The 18260-nt window shown below is 40.2% G+C and overlaps 1 protein-coding gene across 1 annotated transcript in view; it reads right to left on the bottom strand.

The window, feature by feature from the left end:
- cabp7b (calcium binding protein 7b) overlaps nucleotides 1–17624 on the bottom strand; it is a 28206-nt gene extending 10582 nt beyond the window's left edge. The window contains exon 1 of the mRNA XM_057819264.1: nucleotides 17113–17624. Coding sequence (XP_057675247.1) covers nucleotides 17113–17221 — 109 coding nt within the window. The 5' untranslated portion in view covers nucleotides 17222–17624. The remainder of the gene's footprint in view (nucleotides 1–17112) is intronic.
- Nucleotides 17625–18260: the final 636 nt, after the last annotated feature.

Genomic DNA, 18260 nt, shown 5'->3' with positions numbered 1-18260 from the left:
TGTCCATAACTATACACGGCCCCCTTAAGAGACAATCGGACTGGGGAGCTATGACGTAGGGGGAAGCGAGTAGGAAGAATGGGAGAACAAGCGAGATTGCGAGAGATATCGGTCGCATGTCGCGGCAGCCTGCTGTTATTTTTTTAATATTGTTCCCACAATAAAGTGGGTAAGCTAATACCGACTCCTCTTATTCTTCCCGCATTTCACTATTTTGGATCGGACTTTTCGGTGAAAGTGAGGGGTGGACGGCCATCTTGGACAGAACGGCATGTCTGAATGAATTTGCGCTGAGAGGCAGGGCCTAAAATAGAGCCTGATGTGTCAACAACACATCCAATAGCAGAGCGGCAGGTGTACTTACATCTGTGCTATCAGGCTGTTTCGGCAGAGGGATATACGCAATCACCGCTGACAAAACCTTGATAAATGCGCTTTTTTTCCAGGTTTCGTGAGCTCCGGGACACTCGAAAAGGATGTCCTGGAATACCAGGGGCTTGGTACCCTGTACTCCCGAAGAACCCCCCACAGGACTCCCTGAGGGACATGGTCAAACGCCTTCTCCAAATCCACAAAACACATTTAGACCAAGTGGACGAACTTCCATGCAACCTCGATGACCCTGCAGAGGCTGTAAACTAGAGCTGATCCACTGTTCCACGCCCCGGATGAAAACCACATTGGTCCTCCAGAATCCGAAATTCAACTTCCTGATGGACTCTCCTCTCCAGCACCCCTGAATAGACTTTATCAAGGGGGCTGAGGAGTGGGATCCCTCTATAAGATATGGAACAGAACACACCCTCCGGTCCCCGTTTTTAGGACCACCACCCCGGTCTGCCAATCCTGAGGAACTTTCCCCGATGTCCACGTGATGTTGTAGACGCGTAATAGCCCCACAACATCCAGAGCCTTTTGGACCTCCGGGCAGATCTCACCAACCCCTGGGGCCTTGCCACCAAGCATCTTTCCAACCACCTCAGTGACTTCGACCCCATAGATAGGAGAGCCCACCTCGGAGTCCACAGACTCTGCTTCCTCAAAGAAAGGGATGTCTGTGGAATTGAGGAGGTCTTCGAAGTATTCTCCGCAGGACTCACAATGTCCCGAGTCAAGAACAGCAGTACTCATCTCCACTATACACAGTGTTTTAATGGTGCACTGCTTTCCTCTCCTCAGATACCGGATGGTGGGCCAGAATGCCGTTCGGAAGTCTTTTTCCATGGCCTTGCCAAACTCCTCCCATGTCCAAGTTTTTGCCTCAGTGACCGCCAAAGCTGCATTCCGCATGGCAGCCGGTTCCTGTCAGCTGCCTCTGGAGTCCCACAGCCCCAAAAGGCCCGGTAGGACTCTTTCTTCAGCTTGACGGCATCCTTTACCGCTCATGCGTTCGGGGGTGCCCATGACAGGCACCAACCATCTTACGGCCACATCTCCAATCGGCCGCCGCAACAGTGGAGTCGTGGAACATGGCCCACTCAGTCTTAATGTCCCCAACCTCCCCTGGGACAAGGGAGAAGTTCTGCCGGAGAAGGGTTTTGAAGCTCTTTCTGACAGGGGATTCTGCCAGACGTTCCCAACAGACCCTCACAATACGTTTGGGTCTGCCAGGCCAACTTTCAAAAAAGTCCTATATGCATGTGTGATACATCATTGGAAAGCATAAAATCTCAATTTCCTGGGGGAAGAAAAAATCAGAACAGGAGGGCATATGAAAAAAAAAAAAAAATTTTAAACAGCAAAACCCTAACTGAGACAAGAGCACACGAGAGTAGAATTAAAGATGCCACGATTTTAACGAGCTATTATCGCATACTTACCTTTTTTCGATCCAAAAACTCCATGTAGCATGTATTACCGAGTGTCAAGACACAGTTTTGAATGGCCACAGCTGGATTTTTGGGGGATTTTATGGGTGAAACATGGTAATATAACAAGGGTCGTGATGCAGAAATCGCAGACAACATGGAGTGGTCTAGATGTTCTTTTTCATATATTTACCCTTTTACAAATTATTTTCAATTTTTCTTTGTTTGGATTGATTATTTATCATCTAACATATCGGGGGAAATGCGACAGTAAACAAAACAACAACAAAAAATACAATTAAGCGATAGTTATGAGGTAGATAACCATGACTTACAGACACCAAATTTTTCACTGTGACGTAATTTGTTTAAAAATTTAAAATATGCGGGTGAATAATTTTATAAAGTTTTTTTTATACTAAATATTAGACATCAATTAATGATTCTAGGCTAAAAATGGCAGACATTTTGAATAACAAATATAATTACTTACCTTCTTTTCATGGCTAGGTTGAAACAAAAGCGGTTGCGCGACGTCTGTAAACAGGGGTCTCCAGGGTAAATCGGACAAATTAAAAATAGTTCGGAGGCTTAGGGCGCCATGAATCTGCTATGGCAGCATATAGACATATTGTTCTATCAAACATAACAGTTCTTTTGGCTTAAAATACAGCAGTTTCTTTTAAAGAGGGGTGCAAGAGCAGAAAGAGTTTTTTCAGTATTTTCTGTGTTTTCCACCACATACATACATACTATAAACTAAATTACGAATGCATTAACTTAAACAAAAATTTACCTTAAGTTCGTCTTAACAGGGAGCAGCTGGATTCAGCCATATTAAATGATGTCATATTCACTGTTGCCACTAGAGGACAGTGTATCCACCAAAAACATTACAATGCCGCTCTAAACAAACACTCGAAGCAGTAAAATTTTGATTCAAAGCTTTTTTTCCAATCAAAGTCCTCGAGTTAATCGATTAATCGTTGCAGCACTACAGTACATACATGCAGGCAGGCAGGCAGGCACATCATGTGAAATTAAAGATGGTTGTGTTGTGGTTTTTGACATGTTTCAGGCCAAAAATGCAATGCGTCCAAAAGATTCACCGACAATCAAAAAAGTTGACGGTTAATTTGAGAACTACAAGATTACCCATGGCCGCCCCTATATCCGTACATGTTGAACGAATACCTCTCTGACAATTTCAATCAGTTGATTTTTCATTTTGTCATGCCTTCACATTTGACGAATGACTCTCATTTTAGTTTGCGTAAAAATAAATATGTTAAGTCATATTCTGTCTAGGTATCGTCTCACTATTTTTCCCCCCATTTGCACTTGGTCATTCATAAGAAGCTCAAATATTTACCGGCAATTTCAGAGCTGATTGATGGTGTTGACAAAGTCCTGGAAAACCAACACGGCTTTTATTTGTTTGAGTGCCTACTTTCACGCAGGGACATCTGAAGCTACACTTGAAGGAGTTCCGACCTTCCACGTTACACGCCCATTAAACTTCTCTGACATTTGGGATCAGGACACGTGACCCGACCTGACCGGCAAGCTTTATATCGCAATGTCAATACATTGAGGAATAGAGCTGCCACAACGCATTATTTTCATAATTCATTCATCACGGATTATTTGTGCCATGGGTCAATGCATTGGCTCGTATACAAAACACATATTGCCTGCTGTTCTATTACTCTGGTGAAGGAGATGGCACCGTCTAAATGTTTGTATTACTCTAACACACCCAATAAAAAATAAATAGCACTTATACTGTACCATAGTATAAGGAAAACAAGCAGACTACATGGCATAAGAAATAAACAACGCCTTCTTATCACGGAAGCCTAGCGCGTGCGTCATACAACTGACTGAGCAAGATTGACGCTAGTGCTGCAACGATTAATCGATTAACTCAAGTATTTGATTAGAAAAAAAAGATTCAAATTAAATTTGCTGCTTCAAATATTCGTTTAATTATAGTGGCGCTGGAATGGTTTGTTTCAAAAGTGTTTGCATTTAGTTGCAGGGCCGGCCCAGCCTATACGCAGACTATGCAGCTGCTTAGGGCCCCTGATCACTAGGGGGGCCCCCAATCTGGCAATTGTTTAATTTATATTCTATTTTGTTTACTACAGTTTGCTTTATTCGACTTTGGTGAGTTTTGATACTTGATTACAAGCCTAAAAAAAGAAAAGTTCTTCCTTAACTTCTTTCTTTCCTCTTTTAGAAAAAGGTTTGGCGCTATCTACTGTAAGTACTGACAATCATTTGGGGTGAGAAGTTTGAAGTATGCAGTGCAACAAAATCTGATTAATATACAAAATTTGGGTATGGGTATGGGTTTCACAGTACAGTGTGACGAAATGGTGGGCCAAAAATATGGGCCCCCTTGCATTATTTTGCTTAGGGCCCCCAAATGGCCTGGGCTGGCCCTGTTTAGTTGTATTGATTTGGGTGGATACACTGCCCTCTTGTGTGCCTCATTTCACCTGGCTGAATCCAGCTACTCTCTGTTAAGACCAACATAAGCTAGGTTTTTGTTTGAGCTAATGTTTGTTTTAAATGCATTTCTATTTTAGTTTATAGGTACGTATATTTAGCAGTTTTTTGTGGGCATACGTCTTTGAACCATTTGTTAAGAGAATGGATAAAAAAAAAGTAGGGCTGTCAAACAATTAACATTTTTAATCGAGTTAATTACAGTTAAAAATTAATTAATCATCATTAATCGCAATTCAAACCATCTATAAAATATGCCATATTTTTCTGTAAATTATTGTTGGAATGGAAAGATAAGACACAAGACTGATATATACATTCAACATACGGTACATAAGTACTGCATTTGTTTATTATAACGATAAATCAACAAGATGGCATGAACATTATTAACATTCTCCTAAAGCGATCCATGGATAGAAAGACTTGTAGTTCTTAAAAGATAAATGTTAGTACAAGTTATAGAAATTTTATATTAAAACCACATCTTAATGTTTTCGTTTTATTAAAATTTGTAAAATTTTCAAGTTTGCAAGTTTTTCTGTCTTACCTAGACGAGAAGTAGACGCCACATCCTTTTGGACTGAATATTCAAGCCAGAATCTGTCCTCAGGTGGTTTTGGCTAAGCAAAGAAAATGGTGGTCTCTGAGGTGCTAGTCACATGATGTGTTCGAAAAAGAATTTTGATCCTTTATAAAAAAAAAAAAAAATTTCATTCCATTTATTGTCGTTGTTTTATTGCTTTACAACTTTCATAGACAACATTTTACCGGCAAAGTCTTAATTTTAAATTCATATATAGGAAAAAATTACATGCGATGTCATTTTCGGCCACCGGGGGGAGACTATCTCCATGTGTGCACAATACCTATAGTATATACATATAACATTTCTGTAGTTTTTCACACAAATATGATCCACTTTATTAATAAAAGAAGAATACAACCAAGATTAATTTAATTAATCCATTGAAATTTTAGATATTTGAAAAACATAACGGAAAAAAAAAGTAAAATTTCTCTTATGAACATTGTTTTTATATTAGGGCTGTCAAACAATTAAAATTTTTAATAGAGTTAATTACAGCTTAAAAATGAATTAATCGTAATTAATTGCAATTCAAATGATCTATAAAATATGCCATATTTTTCTGTAAGTTATTGTTGGAATGGAAAGATAAGACACAAGACGGATATATACATTCAACATACGGTACATAAGTACTGTATTTGTTTATTATAACAATAAATCAACAAGATGGCATTAACATTATTAACATTCTCTTAAAGCGATCCATGGATAGAAAGACTTGTTCTTAAAAGATAAATGTTAGTACAAGTTATAGAAATTTTATATTAAAACCCCCTCTTAATGTTTTCGTTTTATTAAAATTTGTAAAATTTTCAATCAAAAAATAAACTAGTAGCTCGCCATTGTTGATGTCAATAATTAACCATGCTCACTCATGGTCCTAACCAATAAAATCAGTTGGACCCAAGCGCCAGCAGAGGGCGCCAAACACCAAAAAACAAGTTACAAGCGGACATTACATTGTACTGTCATTTTAATCTGTTTGAGCGTGGCATGTGTGTTAATTGCGTCAAATATTTTAACATGATTAATTAGAAAAATAATTACCGCCGGTTAACGCGATAATTTTGACAGCCCTAAAAAAAAAGTTAGCATTTTATAGCATTTAAGCTAGCGGACTTTTGCTATGTAAGTTGGCCAATTGTTTTGTTGTTGTTCATAGATCCTCATTTATTTTTTTTATACCGTTTGAGGCTCAGCTCAGGTATTTTCATTTTTTTATGTTCCTTTTCAATTACTTGATTATTCGAACTAAGTAGTTCATCGATTAATCGACTACTAAAATAATCGATAGCTGCAGCCCTATTTTGAACACTGCAAAAACAAAATCCTATCAGGACTTACAATTTAGACGAACTGAAAACTTAACTAGAACTTAAAAATAGCTTGACACAAATGGAAATTCAATTGAAACACGTGGAGAAAACACGTAATATATAAGAAAGAAATATAAACTATAAGAAATACGATTTTTTTCTTTTAATAAGATCTGGAAACTTTTTGAGTGTAAGCCATGAATTAGGTTTTTTTTTTTCCTAGTCACGTCCGAGACGCAATTGTTGGCTGTTTTCAACAATGTACATCGAAAATAAAGACTGATTGTATGAAAATGATTCAATCTTAGGTGAAATGTCTTATTTTCTCATGTATATTTATAATTGCTCATTACCTAAAAAATGTTTCATCCGATTACTCGATTAATCGATAGAATTTTCAGTCGAATACTCGATTACTAAAATATTCGATAGCTGCAGTCCTAATTGATGCACCAACTCTCGCGATCAGTTCTCCCGGACAGTCCAGAACAAATGGCGCGACGGTCTGTCCCAACACAAGGAACACCGGAGAACGCCCAATATCCAACTGATAAGACTCCAAGAGCCCCTCTGACCCTCAGGTGGCAAAATCCACAACTCTCGTTGCCCTGACAACAGTAACTCCCGAATCCTCCTGTCCAATCCACAAACAGACAATAATCCCAAACACCCTTATTCCTGTAGAAATAATGTTGTAGAAATAAGTGAAATTATCTGCTAGTGCTTCAAGTAAATTTTATTCAAATTTCTTGAAATAAAAATTGCTAGCTGAAAATAACAGACTTATTTGAAACAAAAAGTTTCTATATTTAATCTTCAAAGATCTTGTGTGTCAGAACTGTTCTTAATTCAAGAATAGATTTGTTCAAAACATTATTTGAAAACACTTTTTTTCTTGATTTAGTTGAAAAATGACCGACTATTAGATGTATGGGCCTAATAAAACACATGGTAATATTTACTAAAGTAAGTGGAAGAATCTGATGCATTTATCTGTTAACTAGTCTTTAAAACTCAAGACAAGATGAAAAAAATTATTCGACTAGATTTAAGGAAAATTATCAGATTAAAACGTTATAGTGTAAAATTTGCAATGTGAAAGTTAGTACAAGTTAATACAGATTTATTTTGCATTAATCATTTAGCCTATCAATTAATTAGGTGCTTATTGGTGAGAAATGTAGCCATGATCGCCGTTCACCTAATCTTTTCGGTCTTTTTCATGTTCTGTCTCCAGCAAAAAGTGTACATGCAGCTTATGCTGTTATATCGTCCTTTCCAATATTGAGATCAAACCTATGCCATTGCACTGTTCTAATGGAAGATTTTAGTAGCAACCTGATGCTGACGTGCTGGGGGACTTCAACCTTCATTGAACCACTTCGACTTACTCACCGAATCCCCTGGGGTTCGATCGACCCTAGGTTAAGAACCACTCATGCAGAAACCAACATGTCATTATCTGGGTCTTTGAAAAAAGACGCAGATAGTGTTATTCTGTTTTTATTATTTTTTTTAATGGGATTTCTTCAGCGCGCCGCACAGCCCGAACCGTTTGACCGATCAGCAACGGAATTTTCACGTGACGCAGGGAAATTTTTGAACAACTCTGAAAAATGTTCTGTTTGCCCATAAACGCCGATTTTTCGAAAAAAACAAACAAAAAACAACCCAACAAATTTTCAAAATGTATCTAGTCCTACAATTTTTGACCAAATCACATAATTTGGACATAAAAAATTTCAGGACGGTGAGGGGCATAAACGTTGTATACAGAATTCGGAAAAAAATCTGTTAATTTGCCCAAAACTTTTCCATTCATTTGTAATGGGAAAATTTCCAATTCACTTCCAATGGGATTTCCAATCGAATATGCATTGCATTGGTGTCATTGACGGCCATGCATGTTGAATCTGTTGATGCTAATGTACTTGGATTCCACTGATACCTATGTAACTTGATGGCACTGACGGCCATGTACGTCCAAAATTTTTCCCATTCATTTTCAATGGGAAAAAAAAACAATGTCCCCAAATCAACAGGAAATGACCAGATATCAATAGGACATGTCCCCCAAACTTCCATGATTCCATTGATGCTTATGACGGTTTCTGCCATTGACGGCCATGGTTGTCCAAATTTCATATTCATTTTCAATGGCATTTACTTTGTTTAATGCCGTTGACGGCCATGTATGTTGATTCTATAGATGCAAATGTACTTGGATTCCATTGACGCATATGTAAGTCGATGCCATTGACGGCCATGGACATCCAAATTTCCCATTCATTTTCAATGGCAAAAAAACAAATGTCCTCAAATCAACAGGAAATGACCAGATATCAATAGGACGTGTCCCAAATGACCTGTTATGATCAGGCCACGCCCCCAACATTTCCCCAAATGACCTGATATGACTAGGCCACGCCTCACACATGTGCCCAAATGACCTGATACAATCCCCCAGATGTTCCCAAATGACCTGATATGATCAGGCCACGCCCCCAACATTTCCCCAAATGACCTGATATGACTAGGCCACGCCTCACACATGAGCCCAAATGACCTGATACAATCCCCCAAATGTTCCCAAATGACCTGTTATGATCAGGCCACGCCCCCAACATTTCCCCAAATGACCTGATATGACCAGGCCACGCCCCCAAGAGTCCCCAAATGACCTGATATGACCAGGCCACGCCCACCAAATGTCCCCAAATGACCTTATATGACCAGGCCACGCCCCCAACACTCCCCAAATGACCTGTTATGATTAGGCCACGCCCCCTAAATGTTCCCAAATGACCTGATATGACCAGGACACGACCCCTAAATGTCCCCAAATCAACAGGAAGTGAACTGATATTGTCCCCGAAATGTCCCCAAACCAACCTGGGCGTGGCTAAGATCTGTATCTCCACACAGCAAAGACCCAGAGTAATTTCTCCAGAAATTGCAGTTTCTAGTTTTACTCGTTGTTCCCTATAAAAGCATCTTTTGGGCAAATTCACTGATTTAAATCCCTGCAACTTTTTTGTCGGAGAAAAAAAAAATCAGATCCATTCACCTGTTAACATGAAATTGGATGTCTATGATAAGACGTACCAAAAAATACAGCCATTTTGATTTGAAGTTGCATTTCTCAGCGAATACACCCGTGTTAATAATCATTATTATGGCCTGACAAGATTTTCTTGTCAGTCACTAACAATGCGAACTCGATGTTGCAATTGTTACCGCGGCAGACGTCAACGTCAAAGACGCCGAGCTCCACACCAGAAGAAGAAACGCAAAAAGCTTTTCACATCAAACGCTCAGAATCAGATTTCAGGTCACTTTTTTTTTCTCCTGACGTTTGTCTTTTGGCTTCTTTCCCAAAATCTCCTCCGTCTGCACATTCTCCGTCTACTGAAGGATTGTTGAGGTACAAATCTTAGCCACTGTCCTCAAAGAAACAAAAAGTGAAGCACAGAGGATTTAATCAGCCGTCCATCTTATTAATGGCCCTCATCTGCCACGGATGATACGCACGGTTTTTATTTTATTATGATGCCTCAAAACATATCCGTTCCCTCGCCTGCTCCCTCAGACCCCCGGCGCTGCAAGGTAACGTGCGGCGACCTATCATTGCGACGCATTAACACGAAGCGGGAAAGGCGCTAAATGTCACTCGCCACCGCCATCGACTCTATAAGCGCCCGTACTAGCATTGGCATGCATCACTTCGCAGCCTAAGGCGCCGTGCCATACATACATATTACATATTTACTACATACGATGCCTGTTAAATATATGACTGGAAAAGGATGACATGATTGATGGAAGGATTACAGAATTGCACATTTAAAATCGAGAATGTCAACCAAGCCCCCTTCAGAAATGCAATCTTACAAAAGTGTGCCCGCTTAGTAATAAATGAATCTACAGAATAATTTTGTGATTAATCCAGGAATTTGGACGCCGTCAATGGAACTGAAACACGATTATTCAGCCAGCCCTTCATAGTGGATTGCATACCCCCTCTCCCCGGTGGCTGAATATGTCACTGCATGTAACTGACTTTCTTGAATTAAGATTTTGCTGGTCAAATGTTGTCTATAAAAGTTGTAAAGCAATAAAACAACAAAAACGAATGAAATTAAAACTTTTTTTTTTAACAATGGGTCAAAAATCATTTTTCGAACAGATCATGTGACTAGCATCTTAGACACGTTCATTTGCTTTGCTTAGCCAAAACCACCTAAGCACAGAAGATGGATATACCGCAATTTTCACACTATAAGGTGCACCTGACTATAAGCCGCCACCCACAAAATTTGACACGAAAATGGCATTTGTTCATAGATAAGCCGCACTGGACCATAAGCCGCAGCTCCGATCACGTCATTTTCAAAGTATCGGAATCGGCAAAACATATCGTACATGCCTTTTTTTAATATGTATATATATATATATTTTATTTAAATCATTTTCTAATTGTATTTAACGTTACAGACAAACTGTCTTACACTCATCCAGAGTAGTTTTGGCTTAAAGTAGGGCTATCAAATTTATTGCGTCAACGGCGGTAATTAATTTTTTTAAATTAATCACATTAAATAATTAACGCATGCGCTGCACGACCTACTCACGCATTGTCGCGTTCAATCTATAAAGGCGCCGTTTTACCTATATATAGAGCTAAAAGGCAGCGTATAATGCGTCGAGGGAATTTTGATAGCCTTTGGAGCCTTTTTTTATTTGGTTAAGGCCTTACAATCCCTCTCGCAGCAATTTAAATATCATGGGAGGCAATGTGGGTAAGAAAGGTAGTAGTTGATCATTTTCTTAACACCCTATTTTCTTTCCCAACGCAGAGAAGATACATCAATTGGTGCCCCTGCGCACAGTCATGGTTGCACATCCCATCATGCATTTGGGCAGAACAGTTAAATTGCTGCAGTATCATTTACTGAAAGCTCAACAAATACACTAGATGGCAATATTTAGTCACAATATACAAAGTCACATTTATCCTTTAAGAATTACAAGTCTTTCTATCCGTGGATCCCTCTCACAGAAAGAATGTTAATAATGTAAATGCCATCTTGAGGATTTATTGTCATAATAAACAAATACAGTACTTATGTACTGTATGTTGAATGTATATATTCGTCCGAGTTTTATTCATTTTTTTCTTAATGCATTGCCAAAATGTATATGATCGGGAAAAATTATCGGGAATGATTGGAATTGAAAAAAAAAGCAATCGGATTGGGAAATATCTGGATCGGCAGATACTCAAACCAAAACAATCGGGATCGGATCGGGAGCAAAAAAACATGATCGGAACAACCCTAATTATAAGTGTCTGTCATAACACCAAATGAACCACCATGAAGCTTTTATCCACTTGGCTGCAAAGCTATCATTGCTTCAAGAAGCTTCATTTGACCATTACTGCTCCCCTGGGGGAGACAGTCAACCTCTGCTGCCACCTGCTGTCAACACTGTTGTTGTCCAACATGCCTCCTAGCATGCATTGCAGTGCTAAAGATGTAACTAATCAAAATTCATGTTCTGTGCTAATTATATCTTCAGTTACTGTTCCAGTTGTTTCATTAATTGCTAGTTACAGTGGGGCAAATAAGTATTTAGTCAACCACCAAATGTGCAAGTTCTCCTACTTGAAAAGATTAGAGAGGCCTGTAATTGTTAACATGGGTAAACCTCAACCATGAGAGACAGAATGTGGAAAAAAACAGAAAATTCACATTGTTTGATTTTTAAAGAATTTATTTCCAAATTAGAGTGGAAAATAAGTATTTGGTCACCTACAAACAAGCAAGATTTCTGGCTGTCAAAGAGGTCTAACTTCGTCTAACAAGGTCTAACGAGGCTCCACTCGTTACCTGCATTAATGGCACCTGTTTTAACTCTATCGGTATAAAAGACACCTGTCCACAAACTCAGTCAGTCACACTCCAAACTCCACGATGGCCAAGACCAAAGAGCTGTCGAAGGACACCAGAGACAAAATTGTAGACCTGCACCAGGCTCGGAAGACTGAATCTGCAATAGGTAAAACGCTTGGTGTAAAGAAATCAACTGTGGGAGCATTTATTAAAAAATGGAAGTCATACAAGACCACTGATAATCTCCCTTGATCTGGGGCTCCATGCAAGATCTCAACCCGTGGCGTCAAAATGATAACAAGAACGGTTAGCAAAAATCCTAGAATCACACGGGGGGACTTAGTGAATGACCTACAGAGAGCTGGGACCACAGTAACAAAGGCTATTATCAGTAACACAATCCACTGCCAGGGACTCAAATCCTGCACTGCCATATGTGTCCCCCTGCTGAAGAGAGTACACGTCCAGGCCCGTTTGCGGTTCGCTAGAGAGCATTTGGATGATCCAGAAGAGGACTGGGAGAATGTGTTATGGTCAGATGAAACCAAAATAGAACTTTTTGGTAGAAAAACAGGTTCTCGTGTTTGAAGGAGAAAATACTGAATTGCATCCGAAGAACACCATACCCACTGTGAAGCATGGGGGTGGAAACATCATGCTTTGGGGCTGTTTTTCCGCAAAGGGACCAGGACGACTGATCTGTGTAAAGGAAAGAATGAATGGGGCCATGTATTGAGGGATTTTGAGTGAAAATCTCCTACCATCAACAAGGGCATTGAAGATGAGACGTGGCTGGGTCTTTCAGCATCACAATGGTCCCAAACACACAGCCAGGGCAACATAGGAGTTGCTTCGTAAGAAGCATTTCAAGGTCCTGGAGTGGCCTAGCCAGTCTCCAGATCTCAAGCCAATAGAAAATCTGTGGAGGGAGTTGAAAGTCCGTGTTGCCCAATGACAGCCCTAGAGGAGATCTGCATGGAGGAATGGGCCAAAATACCAGCAACAGTGTGTGAAAAGCTTGTGAAGAGTTACAGAAAACGTTTGGCCTCCGTTATTGCCAACAAAGGGTACATAACAAAGTATTGAGATGAACTTTTGGTATTGACCAAATACTTATTTTCCACCATGATTTGCAAATAAATTCTTTAAAAATCAAACGATGTGATTCTCTGTTTTTTCCCCACATTCTGTCTCTCATGGTTGAGGTTTACCCATGTTGACAATTACAGGCCTCTCTAATATTTTCAAGTGGGCGAACTTGCACAATTAGTGGTTGACTCAATACTTATTTGCCCCACTGTATTTCTAATGTTTTCAATTGCACTGAAACATGTTCATTGACAGCATAGGCAGAGTTTGACTTATGTGGCAGGGGGTGGCAAAACATGTTGATGACCCCGAAACAGTGTCAGCAATAAAATTAACTTTCAAGATATATGCTTGGTTAATAGCTCATGCTCATAAATACGGCATCCCAGCAGTGTGTGTGTAGGTGTGCGTGCGTGCGTGCGTGCGTGTGTGAGTGCGAGCGTTTTTCTGTGGAGAACTAGACGCCGATGTTTGCGTTCCGCTCAGATATCCAATTTAGTAAAGTTTTTCCAGTCACTCACTCCCTTGCGAAACGAATCCTCACAGTGGTGAGTTTAAAAATGGTGGCAGGCAAAACAGGAGACGGCCTCCTTTTTAACTGAATATTCCAGCCAGGAAAATTTATAATAATACATGGAAAACTAGAAACTGCCATTTCTGGAGAAATTACGATGGGGCTTTGCTGTGGTAGATACAGATCTATCATGCCACTTCCAGTTGATTTGGGGACATTTCGGGTACAAGTCCGGTTGCTAGACTGTCAATGGCATTGACTTATTTGTGCGTCAGTTTAATGTCAATGGTCTGTATTCTGCCTTTTGGTAAGTTTTGCAGAAGGGTTTTTTGTGCTGTCCAACAGCGAACTCTTGTGGTCACTTTGCGACATGTTTTTTTTGTTTTCTTGCCAATTCAATATGGCTGCACGACGTGTCAGGCTGATGCCAGCGTTGTAATGTTGTGCTTATATGATCCTTGGACAAGATTTGTCCGTAAGTATGAATGGGAAAATAATGTATATAATCTGTAAAAACGGGAAATGTTATACTTTTTGTATGAGACGCTTTTTGTTTATGTTTAGTGAACTTGTCTAGCGTGCTAAGCTAACTTTGTTGCTAATGCAGTTGCTCGCGTACTTTTTTTTGTAGTTTTACGACGGTCTAAAGAGGACAATGGTTTGAGGCCATTCTATTAATAAATCGGATAAAAAAGGAAGAAGTCTGATTATTAAGGCGTCGTTCACTAGCTGTCTAGCTTCGGGAAAAGTAGACGCTTCGGAGTGAGGACAGCATAGTCTGTAATGGTAGGTTTTTGGTTAAAATCACAACCACACAGGTTTTTCTGCCATTGAAAATGAACGGGAAATTTGGATGTACATGGCTGTCAATGGCATCGACTTACACTGCTGGCCAAAAGTATTGGCACCCCTGCAATTCTGTCAGATGCTGCTCTATTTCTCCCGGAAAATGATTGCAATTACAAATGCTTTGGTAGAATTATCTTCATTTATTTTGCTTGCAATGAAAAATCACAAAATAAATTAAATTTATAAAAAAATTAATCATTATCATTTTACACAAAACTCCAAAAATGGGCCGGATAAAAGTATTGGCACACTTTGACAAATCGTGATGTTTCTCTAATTTGTGTAATTAACAGCATCTGTTACTGACCTTTGGCACATAACAGGTGGTGGCAAAAACTAAATCACACTTGCAGCCAGTTAAAATTGATTAACGTTGACTCAACCTCTGTCCTGTGTCCTTGTGTGTACCACATTGAGCATGGAGGGGGAAAAAAGAACTGTCTGAGGACTTGAGAAGCAAAATTGTGAGGAAGCATGGGCAATCTCAATACTACAAGTCCATCTCCAAAGACCTGAATGTTCCTGTGTTTACCGTGTGCAGTGTCATCAATAATTGTAAAGCCCATGGCACTGTGGCTAACCTCCCTAGATGTGGAAAGAACCTTGACTAACATCCAAACAAGTTCAAGGTGTCCTGTAGTCCGATGGTACAACAGTGTTAACCCGTACTACCTGAGAAAGCCAAAAACGTTTTGGAAGAATGTTCTGCGACTTTATTATTTATTTATTAATCAACTTATTCTCCGCGTTTTTTCGGCACGCCGCACAGCCCGTACCGCTGCACCGATCGGCACCGTTCAGGTACCGACACGTCCGGAATTTTCGTGTGACTGTCGCATTTTGTCAAACGGCCCCGAAAATTTTTCCGTTTTCATGTAAACGCCGATTTTCCGATTTCTAAAAAAAATTTCAAAACGCTACGTGTCCTACAATTTTTGACCAAATCACATAATTTGGACATAAAAAATTCCGGGACGGTGGGGGGCATAAAGATTGTATACAGAATTTGGAAAAAAAATTACGGTTCCCCGGGAATTTGCCCAAAACTTTCCCATTCATTTTTAATGGGAAATGTCCCATTCCCTTTCAGTTGGATTTCCAATAGAATCTGCATTGCATTGTTGCCATTGACGGCCATGTATGTCAAATCTATTGATGCTAATAAACTTGAATTCTATCAACGCCTGTGTAACTCAATGCCATTGACGGCCATGGACGTCCAAAGTTTTTCCTATTCATTTTCAATGGGAAAAACAAAAAATTCCCCAAATCAACAGGAAATGACCAGATATCAATAGGACGTGTCCCCCCAACTTCTCCGATTCCATTGATGCTTTTGAACGGTGCTGCCATTGACGGCCATAGACGTCCAAATTTCCCATTCATTTCTCAATTTTGCTGAATTTTTGACCACCGCTCAGACCTGCAAACAAATCATCGATCAATGGAAGTGGGTATTGCTCCACACAAAGCACCGGATTCAAAGTCACTTTAAAATTGCCACATGTGCGAATTCCGCCATTCTTTTTCGGAACCGGCACAATTGGTGTCGCCCATTCGCTGGTGGTGACTGGTTCCAAAACCCCACTTTTGACCAACGCATCCAGGTCAGCCTCGACTTTGTCACGAATAGCATACGGCACTGTCCTTGCCTTCATAAACACAGGTTTGCTTCCTGGTTTAATGTGCAATTTCACTGTAATGTCCTTCATGCTGCCCAATTCCTCACGGAAAACCTCTTCATTCTTGTCCAGTATGACTTGTAGTTGTGAAGAACCGTCTGACAGCTGCCGAACTTCTAGCCAATTTACACGAAGTGGATTAATCCACAGTCGTCCCATGATGGAAGCAAAATTAAAATTGAATTGAATTGAATTCTAATGGCATTTACTTTGTTTAATGCCATTGACTGGCATGTTTGTCCATTCTATTGATAGCCCTGGGCGGAGGTAAGATCTGTATCTCCACACGGCAAAGACCAGAAGTAATTTCTCCAGAAATTGCAGTTTCTAGTTTCATTCGTTTTTGTTGTTTTTATTGCTTTGCAACTTTTATAGACAACATTTTACCGGCAAAGTCTTAATTTTAAATTCATATATTGGAAAGTCAATTACATGCAATGACATTTTCGGCCACCAGGGGAGGCTATGCCTTTCCGGCCCACCTTAATCTCCGTGTGTTATTGTCACCAAGATGATGATGGATGAATATACCCAAAAAATTACAATGAATCCATGTATCTAATAGGGTAGTCTTTTCAATTTTTCAATAAACCTATGGTATGTAACCTGTTCCAGTCAAAATGGATTAGACGTTTATTGCCGTTAATGGCAGCCAATGAGTTTAAAATACATTTAAGTAGCATCAACTTAATTGAATACATTAAATGGATTGAAATGTATGTTTTTTAGTCATATTTCAGGGAAGTTATGATTTTTTTTACTTTGACCAAGTACTTAAGTTGAATCAAAAGTCGTGCTTTTGCCAGTACGCAAGTATCTATACATTGTACTCTAAATGCAAATTTGCGACTCACCCTCCAGCTCATCCTCAGGCAGATTTACAGGGGTCCGGTAGGTAAGGACATCCGGGATGGTGCACAGCCCCTTGTACATGAACCTGGTGGTGACGGCGCGCACTGGCATCTCTGCGTGGAGGAGAGCAAGCCGAGCGCTGGGCCGAGATGGTCATGCGGCTCCGCCGGGCTGAGTTCCTGGCTCTTCTCCCCCCGCCGCCCCCGAGTGGACCGAAAATCCTCCTTTTCTCCCCGCGCAACTTCAGCGCTCCTCCTGCATGATTTCTCCAGCGGAGAGTTGGACGACAGACTGGAGTGGCGCAACACGGCAGCCTCGGCAGATGTCTGCGAAAACACGACGACGCGCGCAATGAGGGGAGGAAAAAGGGAGATCACATTGTGGTGGTTGCGCTGCACGCGTGCCAACTAAGGAGGATGAAGCATCTTGAGACGTTTCCAGGGATTCCTGGGTGACCCCCTTCCCTTCTCTTCTCCTCACACAACAGCCACTACACTACTGAATGCAACTCTCCCAATCTCGCTCTCTTCTCTCTCTCTAGCTCTATCTCTCACACACACACACGCGCATAGAGTAAAGCGATTGAGAGACATCATGGACTCATTTTCAAACCCACGCTAATATCCAAATACATACAGATACCCAGATAGCACACGGCATTGAATAAACGCAGATTTCCCATCCAAATCATCAGTATGGTTGACATTGAAATTTTCAACATTAAACAATGTTGAATCACAATTGCAAATACCAATGACACCCGAAAGTGACATTGAAATAACGTTCTACGACAGTGGTCCCCGACCTTGATTGCGCCATGCACTGGTGTATGGGCCAGTGGCGCCTCCAGAAATTTTTCATAGGGGTGGCCAGATGGGGCCACTTAAAATCTTGGGGTGGCCAAAACTAAAAGCCAAAATTTCGGGTTTTCATTATATTATTGCAGTAAAAAGGTCAGGGGAAAACTATCAGAAAGACTTAAGGACACGGCTACTGATATACTTTGGTGTATTGTGTAATATTTGACGTTACTAATGATTTAATGTGCATAGTCCATAACTGTCCAGTCAACATTTTGAGTTCTACAACAATTCTGTTTTATTGTGTTATGTATACAGTATATTAAGCATAAGGTGTACATTTAACTTGG

The sequence above is a fragment of the Corythoichthys intestinalis genome, chromosome 17 (genome assembly GCF_030265065.1).
Source record: "Corythoichthys intestinalis isolate RoL2023-P3 chromosome 17, ASM3026506v1, whole genome shotgun sequence".
Taxonomy (NCBI): domain Eukaryota; kingdom Metazoa; phylum Chordata; class Actinopteri; order Syngnathiformes; family Syngnathidae; genus Corythoichthys; species Corythoichthys intestinalis.
Note: the sequence above shows the minus strand (reverse complement) of the source record. Positions and strands in the feature narration are given on the sequence as shown.